Raw genomic sequence first — 15,481 nt, forward strand, 5'->3', positions numbered from 1 at the left:
AATATGAAGGGTCAGTATTTGGACTGGTACAGTCTAGATGGGATATGAAGAGTCAGTATTTAGACTGGTACAGTCTAGATGGAATGAGGGCCTGATAAACAAGATAAATGCAAAAGATTTTGTGCAAAAAGCACAAGAAAGAAACTTTGTTTCAAGTTTCTACTAACATCAGAATTTTATTGGTGGATGTTGCCAACTGGTGTTAATATTAGACAATAGGTGCAGGAGTAGGCCATTCGGCCCTTCGAGCCAGCGCCGCCATTCAATGTGATCACGACTGATTATCCCCAATCAGTACCCCTTTCCTGCCTTCTCCCCATATCCCCTGACTCCACTATCTTTAAGAGCCTTATCTAGCTCCCTCTTGAAAGTATCCAGAGAACCGGCCTCCACCGCTCTCTGAGGCAGAGCAGTTCTAATTAACTGGAAATTGAAAAATAATTCCTATTGTAAAGGAGCAGGTAATCCAGTTAGAGTGACTACTCACCTGGTGAACCATCAGGGACTGCACCTGCCGTTTAAGAACCTGCATCCGTGCTGTTGTCACCACAGAACGAACATCCGGCACCACACTCTCACTCAGAATCTCACTTATCAAGCGATGGTTTCTCTGGAAGCGGGCCGCAGAGACGTGTTTCATCGAGAAGCCATCATCATAATCTGTGACGGTCGGGATAATCAGCAAATGCAAAGAAGAGAAACAAATCAATAACTCAATAAATCAATAACTGGTTCAGACTCACACATTAACTATCTGTCTTTCATATTTACTAAACTTCAAGCACTCTACTGCTAACAGAAAGCCACACGCATACAATCAACTGTCAGATAACTACATCATGTCATACACCAATAAAAAAGATAATTGCAGAATAAAGATTTAGCCTTCCACTTTACAGCAAAAGACTAGTTTCAATGAAGCAATTTACTAGTTTCCCTTCTCGCCAAGTTCCTGACTCCTGGGCCACACATGCTTCTCTCCACCCCCCCCACCCGCCTTCCAGGAACTATTGCTACCCCTACCCCAATGACCTATAGGGTGTGGAGGTGGTCCATATAATTAAACCACAGCTGACAAGACAGAACCAATTGCAGATATTGCTTTACATCTGCACTGAACAAATGATGTTGTAACATATATCACCACTAACTACCTGTAGATCAAGAGGAAATATCAAATGGTAACTGATTTATTTTCCCTCACAGCCGTCCTTGGAGTTTAGCAGTGTCAGAATCTGAGGGTGTTGGGTGAGTGAGAACCTCTTAACTCTGGCCTTCAGTTGAACAATGTGGCAGTGGTGACATTCAGTGGGTAGTTTCACTTTTTACATTCACAAGCATGTGTGAGATATAGATCCAATTACATTATAAGAGGCCTCTTTCCAAATGAAGAGCATGGCCAGCATGTGCTGCTTGACCTGCAGGCTGTGGGAATTGTGAGAGGGTCCCTGTGGTCTGCATGACCATATCTGCAGTTGGTGACTCTGCTTTGAGTGCAGTGTTTCAGAGCTTGAGTACCAGCGCACAGCATAGCATTGTATCGGCAAGGCTGAAAGTTATGAGGGTAGTACTTTTTCTTTAAGAAGAGGTGGCCATCCATCTGAGTGTAAGAAACTTTGGTTAAAGAATGAATCTGACCAGCAAGCAGAGAAAGAAGCAGGGAGGTAGTCACGGAAACCTCTGATTTTTACCGTGGCTGGAAGTAGGGTAGGTTTTACTTCTGATATTGGTTTATTATTGTCAAATGTACCCTGGTACAATGGAAAGCTGTCCAATTGTCAGCTCATACTATATACAAGTACAATTGAGCCATACACAAGTACCACAGGTAGTGTAAAGAGTACTCATGTGCAGAATATAATGGTCTTTGTATAGCTAGAAATCCTGGCACATTTACAGTTGGAACAGAGATTTAGAAGAGTGTAAAGGTACTGGATGAGATTGGGTCCTCTTTTGGGACGAGCAGGTAAAGAGTGACCATGATCTGGCACCATCTTTAAGGTGTTGAATGACTGCAAGACTTCTAATTTTGGTTCTCAATCTGCACTAGGTCTGATGCCACTTCAGTCATCAAAGTTTGCTTCTTTGTAAAGACAATCTGATACAAAAATTTAGATGCAGAAGATAGGCACAAAATGCTGGAGTAACTCAGCGGGATAGGCAGCATCTCTGGAGAGAAGGAATGGGTGACGTTTTGGGTCGACACCCTTCTTCAGATGCAATATAGACTGAAAACCGATTCATGAAACTATCTAATTGAGGTCATACATCAAAAGAGACAAGCCATGGGAAAGGGTGGGGTAATTAATGAACAATTACGAGTGGCTGCCAACATGTCACTACAATTTATACTGCCATCTACAAATTTGAAAAGACCAAGCAAGCAAACATGATTACACAGTATGCACATGTACAAACATATAAACGTGGAGGCTTGTACAGATCCTTGTACAGCATACGCCCCAACTACCTCCAATGTGATCAGGATTGCCTTGAGGAAGAATGACAACTGCTTTGACAAATTTACTAATGAAGCATATCCCAAAATTACCAACGCATATTCCTTAATGACAAGCAAAAATACTTGACCTGCTTTCACATTCAGACACTGAATGGTGGACAACACAGTAGGAAAAAGCCTGAGCAGCGTGTTGAACAAAACCATAAGCGGTTATCTAGCCCCCCCCCCCCCCCATGTCTACTTAACCAACAAATAAGATTGTGACTGATCTTTTATTTCAGTGCAACTTTCATATGCCATGATCCCTTATATCCAATATTCTTTCAATCCATATCTCGTTATACTCAGTGACTGAGTCTGCACAGGCCCGTTGGCCAACGTTTGGATGACAAAATACCTTCTTCACCTCTATCCCCAGTCAGTCTCATATTCTGTGACTGTAATCTCTGGTTCCAGACATCCCACTCAAGTGAAGCACATTTTCTGCATCTACCCTGGAAGAATTTTGCATGTTTCAATAAGAACAGCTCTCTTTCTATGAAGAGCAGGAGTGCATCGACTCACTCGGGTCAATCTGTCCGCAAAGATAATTTCTCCCACCCCCAACAGCCTCTCCCCCGTTGTGAAAATCAATCTGGTAAATCTTCACAACACTCCTACTGTGCCGTATACCCTTCCTCAGGAAGGAAAACCAGATTCATGAACACAATATTCCAGGTGAGGACTCACAGATAACTAGTTATACTTCCTGACTTTTATATCAAAATGCTCTTGCAGTAAAGGCCATTCTATCCTTTGTCTTCCTGATTACTTGGAGAAATAAGGCAAGTGTGAAGAAGTCTTCCTGCACCCTTTGCACTGTAATCTGGCATTGTTTCAGAGTTTGGGAAGGGATGATAGTGTTACCAGAAGTGAAAATAGCCGAAAGCTTTAATTTTACACAGACAATTCAGATGTGTGAAGTGAACTCTCTCGCCAGGTGCAGTCTATAGTAAACCTGGGCTGTGTTTGTGCCACTACTTACCATCAGGGTCCTCAGCTGGTTGGATACTCATGTAAGGTTCCCCCTTCTCTATCCTTGACTGACGCTGGCGACTCTCCTCCTCAAGAGCTGCCTCTGCCCTGCTCTTTGCATTGATGTAGGCAAGATATGCAGGAGAGCTGTGGTATGCTTTCATGGCTTCATTATATTCGACCTAAAAGTAGTGATACAAGAAGACACTCACAACCAGAGAGCAGTGCTGAACTACTATCTACCTCATTGGTGATCCTCAGGCTATCCTCGATCAGACTTTGCTGGCTTTACCTTGCACTAAACGTTATTCCCTTATCATGTATCTATACATAGAAACATAGAAAATAGATGCAGGAGTAGGCCATTCAGCCCTTCGAGCCTGCACCGCCATTCGATATGATCATGGCTGATCATCCAACTCAGTATCCCATCCCTGCCTTTCTCTCCATACCCCCTGATCCCTTTAGCCACAAGGGCCACATCTAACTCCCTCTTAAATATAGCCAATGAACTGGCCTCAACTACCTTCTGTGGCAGAGAATTCCACAGATTCACCACTCTCTGTGTAAAAAATGATTTTCTCATCTTGGTCCTAAAAGACTTCCCTCTTATCCTTAAACTGTGACCCCTAGTTCTGGACTTCCCCAACATCGGGAATAATCTTCCTGCATCTAGCCTGTACAACCCCTTAAGAATTTTGTAAGTTTCTATAAGAAACTGTACACTGTAAATGGCTCGATTGTAATCATGTATTGTCTTTCTGCTGTCTGGCTAGCTTTTCACTGTACCTCGGTACACGAGACAATAAACTAAACTCAACTCAACTGACAGGTAGGAATGACCAAAATGTAGCAATCAATTCCCAATGGTTTTCTCTGTAAGATCACCTATCGAGAAGAGATAAGAATGTGAGCAAATGTTATTAGCAACTCTCCCAATTGTCCCCATAAGTTGTGGGATAGCCTGACTGAAATTAATGCTGTGGGGAATCATAGGTGTGCAAACTTGCACCTTGTGCTTCATGAGATCATTTGGATTCACAATTTCAGCATGTTTGCTCTACCCTAACTTCATATTTTTAACTACAGACACAGGGACAATCTATATTAGTTGCTTTTCTAAAATCTACCCAAATGGCAAAAATATTCAGGTATGTGTAGGAAAGAACTGCAGATGCTGGTTTAAAATTGAAGATATACACAAAATGCAGGAGTAACTCAGCGGGACAGGCAGCATCTCTGGAAAGAAGGAATGGGTGATGTTTCAGGTCGAGCCCCTTCTTCAGACGGATTAGTCTGAAGAAGGGTGTCATAGAAACATAGAAAATAGGTGCAGGAGTAGGCCATTCGGCCCTTCGAGCGTGCACCGCCATTCAATATGATCATGGCTGATCATCCAACTCAGTATCCCGTACCTGCCTTCTCTCCATACCCCCGATCCCTTTAGCCACAAGGGCCACATATAACTCCCTCTTAAATATAGCCAATGAACTGGCCTCAACTACCTGTGGCAGAGAGTTCCAGAGATTCACCACTCTCTGTGTGAAAAATGTTTTTCTCATCTCGGTCCAAAAGGATCTCCCCTCTATCCTTAAGCTGTGACCCCTTGTCCTGGACTTCCCCAACATCGGGAACAATCTTCCTGCATCTAGCCTGTCCAACCCCTTAAGAATTTTGTAAGTTTCTATAAGATCCCCCCTCAATCTCCTAAACTCTAGCGAGTACAAGCTGAGTCTATCCAGTCTTTCTTCATATGAAAGTCCTGACATCCCAGGAATCAGTCTGGTGAACCTTCTCTGCACTCCCTCTATGGCAATAATGTCCTTCCTCAGATTTGGAGACCAAAACTGTACGCAATACTCCAGGTGTGGTCTCACCAAGACCCTGTACAACTGCAGTAGAACCTCTCTGCTCCTATACTCAAATCCTTTTGCTATGAATGCTAACATACCATTCGCTTTCTTCACTGCCTGCTGCACCTACATGCCTACTTTCAATGACTGGTGTACCATGACACCCAGGTCTCGTTGTATCTCCCCTATTCCTAATCGGCCGCCATTTAGATAATAGTCTACTTTCCTGTTTTTGCCACCAAAGTGGATAACCTCACATTTATCCACGTTATACTGCATCTGCCATGCATTTGCCTACTCACCCAGCCTATCCAAGTCACCTTGCAGCCTCCTCACTAACACTGCCCCCCAGCTTAGTCATCCACAAACTTGGAGATGTTGCATTCAATTCCCTTGTCCAAATCATTAATATATATTGTAAATAGCTGGGGTCCCAGCACTGAGCCTTGCGGTACCCCACTAGTCACTGCCTACCATTCTGAAAAGGACCCGTTTATCCTACTCTTTGCTTCCTGTCTGCCAGCCAGTTCTCTATCCACATCAATACTGAACCCCCAATACCGTGTGCTTTAACTTTGTATACCAATCTCTTATGTGGGACCTTGTCGAAAGCCTTCTGAAAGTCCAGATATAACACATTCACTGGTTCTCCCCTATCCACTCTACTAGTTACATCCTCGAAAAATTCTATAAGATTCGTCAGACATGATTTACCTTTCGTAAACCCATGCTGACTTTGTCCAATGATTTCACCACTTTCCAAATGTGCTGCTATCCCATCTTTAATAACTGACTCTAGCAGTTTCCCCATTACCGATGTTAGACTAACTATTCTGTAATTGTCAACCAGAAACGTCACCCATTCCTTCTCTCCGGCGATGCTGCTTCTCCCGCTGAGTTACTCTCGCAATTTGTGTCTAACTTTGGCAAAAATTAAACGTTAGATAAACTACCTGATCATGCAGGGAGACATCACACATCTGAAGGTTCAAAACAGCACACTTCTTTAACCATGCAGATCAATGACAAAGTAAGGAGGCTGGCGGAGGATTAACAAATAAGTCTTGGTATTACTGCAGGTGGAATGTTGCCAAACTGATGCAAATTCCAAAGTTTATGTTCTGGCTCTCGAAATGGAAGTGATAAAATGATTCATCTTTTGCTCTTTGGTTTTCAGACCCTACAATCAATATCTGGGGTTTGGGGAGTTTGAAAGATCAGCATGAAAGTTATGGAACTCATGCTCTACAAAATGTCCTGGACAATCAAAGACTTGTTCATGTGCAAGATGCTGGAGACTCAGCAGGTCAGGCAGAATTTGGGAAATGGAGGGATTAACATTTCAGATCAAAGACCCTTTTGTCAGAATCCTCACTCACTTCTGACCTGGTAATTGCTCTCACCATCTATATTTCAGATTTTCAGTATCAGCAGTTTTTGGTTAATGTTTTTTTGCATAATTCATTCACAATATTAATTTTCCTCTCTGTCCAAGACACCAGTCAGTCAAGCACAGGTGCTAAATTCTTGATTCATCATCAGTATAACAATGGAAGTGGTGATCTATCTCAACATGCTAACAATGTGGTCAGCACAAAATGTATTGCATTTTTACAAAACTTGTTCACGAGGGAAATCACCGAAATCTATGGAGAGGGCAAGGTCAAACTCATGTGAACTGAAATGCTGCAAGCTTCATTTTGATTCCACCGGACAAAACATTGGTGCCTGTCACGTGCAGAGTCCAGGCAACCTTACTCAAATGGCCTGTTCAACACAGTGAACTCTTCATTTTGTTCAGCAGATCCTATTGTAGGAAGAGGAGATGATTTAAAACTTCATGTCTTGGGCCGCAATGACACCATAGGCAACAATGTGGGACCTGACTTGGTGACAGTGTGAAGGTCACTCCTGGATCTGTAACTACGAGGTGAGAAAATGTTTCAATGCTGATATTCTTTAAGCCAACAAGAATAAACATGCCATCCTCAATGAAAAAGGGAAAAGGGAAACACACCTACATTGTTTGACACTAACAGTTGGACATATTTTATGGTCATTGGAACTCGATTACTGAAAAAAATCCTGTTCCTGCAGTTTTTACCTTCTCTGCTTCATAGTCATTCAGATATTCCTGCTTTTCCTCATCTGTGAGATCCCGCCACATTCCACCAATGATTTTCCCTATTTCCCACAGCTTCAGATCAGGATTGGAAGCCTTAACCTGGTCCCATACCTAAAACATAATAATAAGACTTATTTACAGAGCTAACACAGTAATAGAATGATCACACTGTCAACCGGACAGTTTATGGGTCTAGCACCATCACCACCCGCCCGCCTGCCCGCCAGCACCCACTCGGCATCAGAGAGGGAGTCCTGTGATTACTACTACAACAAATCACATAGATTAGTTTTGTTTAAATATTTAAAGTTTAAATTAAGCTCTTGGTGAGATCATGGGTGGAAGGTGACTGGGAGGAGTTAGTACATCTGAGATTGTGAGGGAGCAGAAATCAAACACGGGCACTATGAAATGGCAAAAGGTGGCTGAATACCAGGAGGGCAAATGTAGCCGCTCACAGTAGGAGCCAGTAACTCAACTCAGTGAATTACTAGTAAACAGATTGGCAATAGAATGAAGTAAATCACAGCCTTTATTAAAGTTGCACCCTATGGGAAACTGGATTTGAGATCAGCCAGGCAGGTTAATGAGAATCAGATGAGGATTTACCTTTAGGAATGTGTTACAGCCTCCACCTATTGCAAGACTTCACAGGTTTACACACATAACACAGGACACCCACGACAGGCACAGACCAGAAAGTAATCCCACTCCTTGCTGGAAACTCAATTCTAAGGAGTTGGTACGACAGTCACGCTCCAGCGGGCGGCTAGCTTGTGTAATCAGGTCAAGCATGATACAATGCTGCAGCTACCATACCTTTCTGCTGTAGCGCATGTAGGGCATCAAGGGCTTGTCTGGAGGCTTCGGGGGCTTGGGAATAGTGATGCCTGACGATGTCTGGAGGGAAACATAAACATTGTTATCTTGCACGTTAGGAGAAATAAAAGCTATCGACATCAAACTGTCATAAAACAGCATGAAATAAAATGGCACCTTTTCATCAGCTTTTGTCCACCCACCTACCAATCAAACCCCCGCTCACCCATATCCATCTATAACTAGTGGAAAGACCTGCAGATGCTGGTTTAAACTGAAGAAATATAACAAAATGCTGGAGTAACTAACGAGGTTAGAATAGGTAAGCGGAGTGGCAAAGTTGAGACAGTTCGTTGTCATGCCGGCAGTTAGAAATAAAAACATCTCGAGAAGGTGTTGTCGATGGGCCGAATGGCCTAATTCTACTCCTGTCACTTATGACCGCAGGACATTGCAGCTTCAGATATGTGAGAAATGATCGGTCTGTATGTGGGCATTGAGTGTGTAGATTGTCTGGATGGAAATATGATCAATGCCAATGGATACATTCAGCAGACGTCTCTTCAAAACTCACCCTCATCCCACCACATTGGTAAATCGTTTTACTTTCTTCTTCCTTACAAGTACAGGTGCACAACCTTTTATCCGGAGTTACGGAAACCGAAAAACTCCGAAAACCGGCCATTTTTCCCAGGATGTCGTCTGCACACCAAAGCTCGCGTTTGGCGCCAAACTTGACCCGAAACGACCCACGGTCAACCCAGGTCTGTACTACTGTAGCGGCTGCCTCCTACCCGGAGACCGGGGAGACACTTAAACATCTGTAAATCATTGCTTAAATGTTAGTCAATTAGTTTGGAGGGCTTTTATGTGAAGGGGGGGGGGGGGGGGGGGGGGAGGGGGGAAACTTTAATTCTTAGTCCCCTACCTGGTCGGAGAGGCGGGGAGCGGTCAATGCCTTACCGAGTCGCCGTGCAGTAAGCTCCGGAGCGCTGTGGCCGCCGACTCCCAGCTGGGGCTGCGGGCGTCCGGCCGCGGGCGGCGCCGGTTGTAGCTCAGACCCCGGCAACTCTACCCCTGGCTGCGCGGCGCTCCAAATCCAGCGCGGCCTGCGACCGGACGCCCGCAGCCCCAGCCCCGCGATGTTGTGTGTCGGCGGCCACAGCGCTCCGGAGCTTACCGCACGTCGACCCGGTAAGGCATTGCCCGCTCCCCGCTGGTATCCCAGCGCTGCGACGCCGCCGACTCCCAACATCGCGGAGCTGGGGCTGCGGGCTGGATTTGGAGCGCCGCGCAGCCAGGGGTAGAGTTGCCGGGGTCGGAGCTCCAACCGGCGCCGCCCGCAGCCCGCGGCCCCAGCTCCGCGATGTTGGGAGTCGGCGGCCACAGCGCTCCGGAGCTTACTACACGGCGACCTGGTAAGGCATTGCCCGCTCCCCGCCTTTCCGACCAGGTAGGGGACTAAGAATTAAAGTTTCCCCCTTCACCCCCCCCCACCACATAAAATCCCTCCAAACTAACTGACTAACATTTATGCAATGATTCTCCGGGGAGGAGGCAGCTGCTCCAGACTTTTCAAGCCGCCCGCACTACCTACCTAATCTACGCTAAAAATCTTCCATTCGGAAATCCGAAAAATTCCGAAATCTGACAAGTGTCTGGTCCCAAGGCTTTCGGATAAAAGGTTGTGCACCTGTATATCTAGTTTCTCTATAAATGCTATTTTCTCCCTTGTGGCAAGGAATGCTCAACTCTCAGAATATCTCTTCACACAAATAAAACCCCTGACCGCTATTGGTTTATTATGGATGGCATCAGGGTCTGGACAGAAGCTTCACCGACAGTGATGATAGCTTCCTAGTTAACTCATCATTTTCTTTCGGTTGTACATTTAAATCCTTTCCCAGTCCAAATGGTAGTCGCTGCAGGGCCCGCATCAAATCACACTCTGCTGTGTCTCCCGCTCCTCCAGTACCTTTTCCTCACACTTCATTGTATCCTCCCCTCTATTCTCTTAGAATCCTTGTTCTCAACCATTCAAATTACTTTAGATAGGCACAAAAAGCTGGAGTAATTCAGCGGGTCAGACAGCATCTCTGGAAAAAAGAGGTGACGTTTCGTGTCAAAAACCTTCTAAAGTTTAAACCAGCATCTGCCGTCCCTTCCTACATATTCAAGTTACTTTCATGGCTTTTCTCTTAAACTTGTACACTGTGACTTCTCATCCTCACAGATTTTCACTTCCATCTTAACGGATCATGCTCTTGCTAGAATTCACTGCATTTCTCTCCTCCATTTACCAAATAACCTTTCTCGTAGCGCCTGTCCAATAGGCATTGCACTTAGCCACTCTATCATAGTCAGAGACATCTACAGCACAGAAACAGGACCTTCAGCCCACCATAGAGTACCCAACTATACAAACCCAGCAGTTGGTCTATAGCCTTCTGAACCACGGAAATACATGTGCTTGACTAGATATTTCTTAAATATTCTGAGAAATTCTGCCTTGGTTTAGATGATTATTGTCATGTGTTCCGAGGTACAGTGAAAATATTGTTTTTGTTGTGTGCTATGCAGTCAATGCCTTCAACTCCCCCTGAAGCAGTATGTTCCAGATTCCAACTTCAATTAATAAATTCTTTCCCAGAATTAATAATCTAATATCCCCCACGGTCACAGGGAGAACGTCCGTCCTCCGCAGAGACAACACCCATGGTCAGGATCGAACCCAGGACCTATGGAGCTGTAAGGCAGCAACTCTACCGCTGTGCCACGTCAGTCTGAAGAAGGGTCTCGACCCGAAACGTCACCTATTCCTTCGCTCCATAGATGCTGCCTCACCCGCTGAGTTTCTCCAGCATTTTTGTCTACCCTTTTGAAATTGTTACTTTGAACATACCTGCGATATTTGAATGGTCTTATATATTGACTTCCAACGCCACTAGCTTTTCAACATTTGAACTTTAGTTGGGTCAATCTGAATAAATGTCACATTTATACTGAAATTCATTAGCCAGTTTTTCCCAATGCATTTAATACAATGAATATAAAATATCCCTTTTCTAATAATGTTTCCATCTAGGCAGTTTACAATATCACTCATCTTTAGTTTAATTAACCACACGCAAATCAATTTCATCCTTCTATCTGTACATATGGAAATGATCTGAAAGTATGGGATGGTTAATTTTGAGATGCTGTCGGACTCTTCACTCGTGCTCTTGTGAAGTTTGATACTCACCTTCTCCCTGCCGACTACACTGGATGCACGTGGAGTTCCGTTGTGGAATGGGGCCGAGGAGCCACAAGAATCCTGTTTATAAACAAGTCACGAATTTTGTTATATTGAAAGGAAGCAGACAATAAATCATGATAAATCATAAAACTCCATTTGTTAATAGCACCTAATAATTCCAGTCACAGTGTTTCAGAAGTCAACTGTCCACTTGCTTTAGAAGGTTCGAATGCAAGGTATTGTGAAATGTTTAGGTGACGAGAGTTCTCACCAGACAATATTTTAGGTACTTTAGAATAAGACATGACCAGTCAATGTTCACATAAGAATTTCCCAGCTAATCCTTGTTATACTTACAGAATAAATGGTATGATGGAAACAGCAACTGAACCCCCCCCACCACCCCCCTCCCCCTCTAAAGGTAAACAAGACTAATCACCATGATACCATGATCATCACAATGGATTTTGAGATGAAGAAATCAACTGTAGGATTCATATCAAAACTGAGCTTTAAAATACCCAATCACTTGCTTCTTCTGTTGGAAGAATGGATGATGATTATGCTGAGTATCTCACTTCTGGAAAAGAATAGTTTAGCATTCTCTCTCATACATGCCGATCTTTCAGTGAAGAATGTGCAGCTCTTCCAAATTAACTTTGGTCACTATGGCTGTAAAAAATGAAGGCTAGCAGGAAAGTCTGATTACCCATTTTAGAATTTGAGACCAAATTTTGAAAAATAAATAACTACTGATTTCAAGGATTTCCATTTGAAAGTAAATACATTTGTTTTCAAGAAGTTACAGGTTTGTTGAGATGTATTGTTGGTATTTGTTTTAAATCCAGGCAATTTAACCACAACTAATCTCTCAAATTTCAGGTATTCAGTACTGAACCCATTTAGGTTTGAGTTATTTGTTCTAGCAGCAGGAAATTATATTGAATGAAATGTTGCTTTAGTTGGTAACTTTTCATGTACCATTTCAAATTTCCATTAAAACAAGATTTACATTTTAGTTTGGCTCAGGAGGGATACGATGCGATAAATCTTTATTTATCCCCGGAGGGAAATTGATCTGCCGATAGTCACAACACACAAGGTACCACCTTCACCGGAACAAATAAACACAAAAACACAGATTTATCCCCTGGGCAGAGGATTCTAAACTAGAATGCCCAACCCCCCCTCCCCCCCACACACCAGCCTTTGTTCGCCCACCGTCCCTCACAGCTGCCCCCCCCCCCCCCCCCCCCCACACCGGATCCCCATTGTCTTCCCCTCCCCCCCCTCACACTCATTGACCGCTCATTTACTGCCCAGAACCTAAATTGTACTGTCAGTTTACCCATCAACCATGTGCTCAAAAACCCACGCTGAACCTTAGCTGAGCAATTACTCAATTTCAAAACTTTTCAAATCAATTAGAACTATTGATCAGCTGAGTAATTGGGCCCAGAAATGACAAGTTGAGTTTAATTCGGATAAATGCGAGGTATTGCATTTGAGCAGCCAAACTATGGTAGGAAATTTACTGTGAACAGTGGGGCCCTGGGAAGTATTGTATAACAGAGAGACTATGGAGTACAAGTACTTAGTTCCCTGACAATGGCATGACAAGGGTGTGGACAGGGCAGTGAGGCAAGCTTTTAGTCCATTGGCTTTCATCAGTGAGAGTGCTGACTATTGAATTTGGGATGTTTTGTTGCAATTGTGAGATGTCAGTGTGACTATTTTTGGAGGGCTGTGTTCAAGCGAAACAAGGTCATCTTCTTTTGGTCACCCTGGTACAAGAAGGATACCATTAAGTTGTAAGAGTGCACAGAAGATTTACAAGGATGCTGTCAGGACTCGAGGGACTGAGCTATGCAGGCAAGTTGGGCAGACTAGGACTTTATTCCTTGGATTGCAAGAGGCTAAGGGGTAATTTTATAATGGTGTATAAAATTACAACGAGAATTGATAGGGTGAATGCACAGAGACTTTTTTCTCAGGATTGGGGAAATAAAGAAATAGAGTGCACAGGTTTTCGGTGAGAGGGGCAAGATTTAATAAGGACACTGTGGCATCTTTTTTTTTAAATACAGAGAGCGCTACAAACATGAAACGAGCTGCCAGAGGAAGTGGTTGAAGCAGGTACAATAACAACATTTAAAAGGTATTTGGACAGGTACATGGATAGGAGAGGTTTACAGGGATATTGGCCAAACATCTTCAACATGACAAGTTGAGCCAAAGGGTCTGTTTCCATGCTGCAGTACTCTATTTAACAAATTATTCTCTCTTTTCTTTGTAAATTCTTCCAATCCCAGAGCCCTCATTTCTGTGCTCTTTCAATTCTTATTGTGTGATCATTCTTAATTAGATTGGTCTTGTTAAAACAGAGTAGGAAATAATGGCTTGTCCTGAAAGCTCTGGAATTCTTCCCTGGCCTATCTGTTAAACCTTCACCTCATTCTACCTTCTGACAATATATCGTCAAATTTCAATTGACGGTACTCCTATTACGGGGCTTCAAACGTGAAAGGCAAGTTGTTGCCACGTCTATTGATGGCAACAAAAGATGTAACCACTAGAGGACGACAGCCACCAGTATTTTGTTTCAAAAAAGTTTTAAATTTTTGTGGCTTTATTTCATAATTTACAGGAATTGTAAACAAGGATTAACAATGACACCTTAAAGACTGAAGATTCCTCACAGTCAACTATGCATGAACCAGGGCACCTTGAGTGTGAGTTGTTAAAGAAACAACTACTGCAGTCAGGAATTCAAAATAGTTTGGAATATAAGACGAGCTACTTTTACACAATTTTTGTGTTGATTTGAAACATCCACCAAAATTAATTAAAATACAGATCCATCGCAGAGTCTGGTTACTGATTTATATGTGATCCCATGGACAAATTATTTGAGTTTTTGTAAATAATCTTATGGAACATGAGTGACCCGAAGATGAGGGATCATCTGCCCTGGTTTGAATCTGTTCTCAAATGACATGTACTTTCGAATGAATGCTTAACTTAAAATATAACAAATGTGCAACATGGAGAAACACTCAATGGGCAACATACCAGAACAGAGCAAATTTAGAAACCTGCAGTGAAATCAAAATCAGAAAGTTCAGACACGCGATCCGATTTTCTCGGACTCAATGTATATCATGCCATTGGATTTTATTATTTATTTATTTTTAATATTTATTTTTATTAGAAGCAATTGTACAAAGAGAAAATAATCGACATAACAGTTATACAATTTTCGTACTGCTTCAGTTTTAACATTTTATAAACTAATAACTAGATCGGAAAAAAAGAAAATAGGAAAAAAGGGAAAGAAAGAAAAGAAAAAGAAAAGAATTTCAAGAAAAACACGAAAAAGAAAGAAAGGAAAACCCCAGAGCTAACGAAGGAGTGAAAGAAGCGGAGATATATCCCACTGCCCTTCCCTACGCTCGCTCACCCGACCCTAGCGTCGGTTTTGAGTTTGTGCCCAACCATTATGTTGTTGAAGAAATTCAATAAAAGGAGACCATATTTTGGACAATTGATCTGGTTTGTCAGTCAAGGCCAGCCTTATTTTTTCTAGATGTAGAAACATAGAAACATAGAAATTAGGTGCAGGAGTAGGCCATTCAGCCCTTCGAGCCTGCACCGCCATTCAATATGATCATGGCTGATCATCCAACTCAGTATCCCGTACCCGCCTTCTCTCCATACCCTCTGATCCCCTTAGCCACAAGGGCCACATCTAACTCCCTCTTAAATATAGCCAATGAACTGGCCTCGACTACCCTCTGTGGCAGAGAGTTCTAGAGATTCACCACTCTCTGTGTGAAAAAAGTTCTTCTCATCTCGGTTTTAAAGGATTTCCCCCTTATCCTTAAGCTGTGACCCCTTGTCCTGGACTTCCCCAACATCGGGAGCAATCTTCCTGCATCTAGCCTGTCCAACCCCTTAAGAATTTTGTAAGT

The 15,481-nt window shown here is 43.1% G+C and overlaps 1 protein-coding gene across 5 annotated transcripts in view; it reads right to left on the reverse strand.

The window, feature by feature from the left end:
- Positions 1–15,481, reverse strand: part of smarce1 (SWI/SNF related, matrix associated, actin dependent regulator of chromatin, subfamily e, member 1) — a 53,583-nt gene that overhangs the window by 10,718 nt on the left and 27,384 nt on the right. For 4 of the 5 annotated variants that reach the window (XM_033034846.1, XM_033034844.1, XM_033034842.1 and 1 more), the window contains 5 exons: positions 11,517–11,588; positions 8,273–8,353; positions 7,433–7,564; positions 3,486–3,657; positions 488–660 (listed from right to left, as the gene is read on the reverse strand). In XM_033034846.1, the coding sequence (XP_032890737.1) occupies positions 488–660; positions 3,486–3,657; positions 7,433–7,564; positions 8,273–8,353; positions 11,517–11,588 (630 nt within the window). The remainder of the gene's footprint in view (positions 1–487; positions 661–3,485; positions 3,658–7,432; positions 7,565–8,272; positions 8,354–11,516; positions 11,589–15,481) is intronic. The other variant, XM_033034847.1, reaches the window with a different exon arrangement.

The sequence above is a fragment of the Amblyraja radiata genome, chromosome 16 (assembly GCF_010909765.2).
Source record: "Amblyraja radiata isolate CabotCenter1 chromosome 16, sAmbRad1.1.pri, whole genome shotgun sequence".
Taxonomy (NCBI): Eukaryota; Metazoa; Chordata; class Chondrichthyes; order Rajiformes; family Rajidae; genus Amblyraja; species Amblyraja radiata.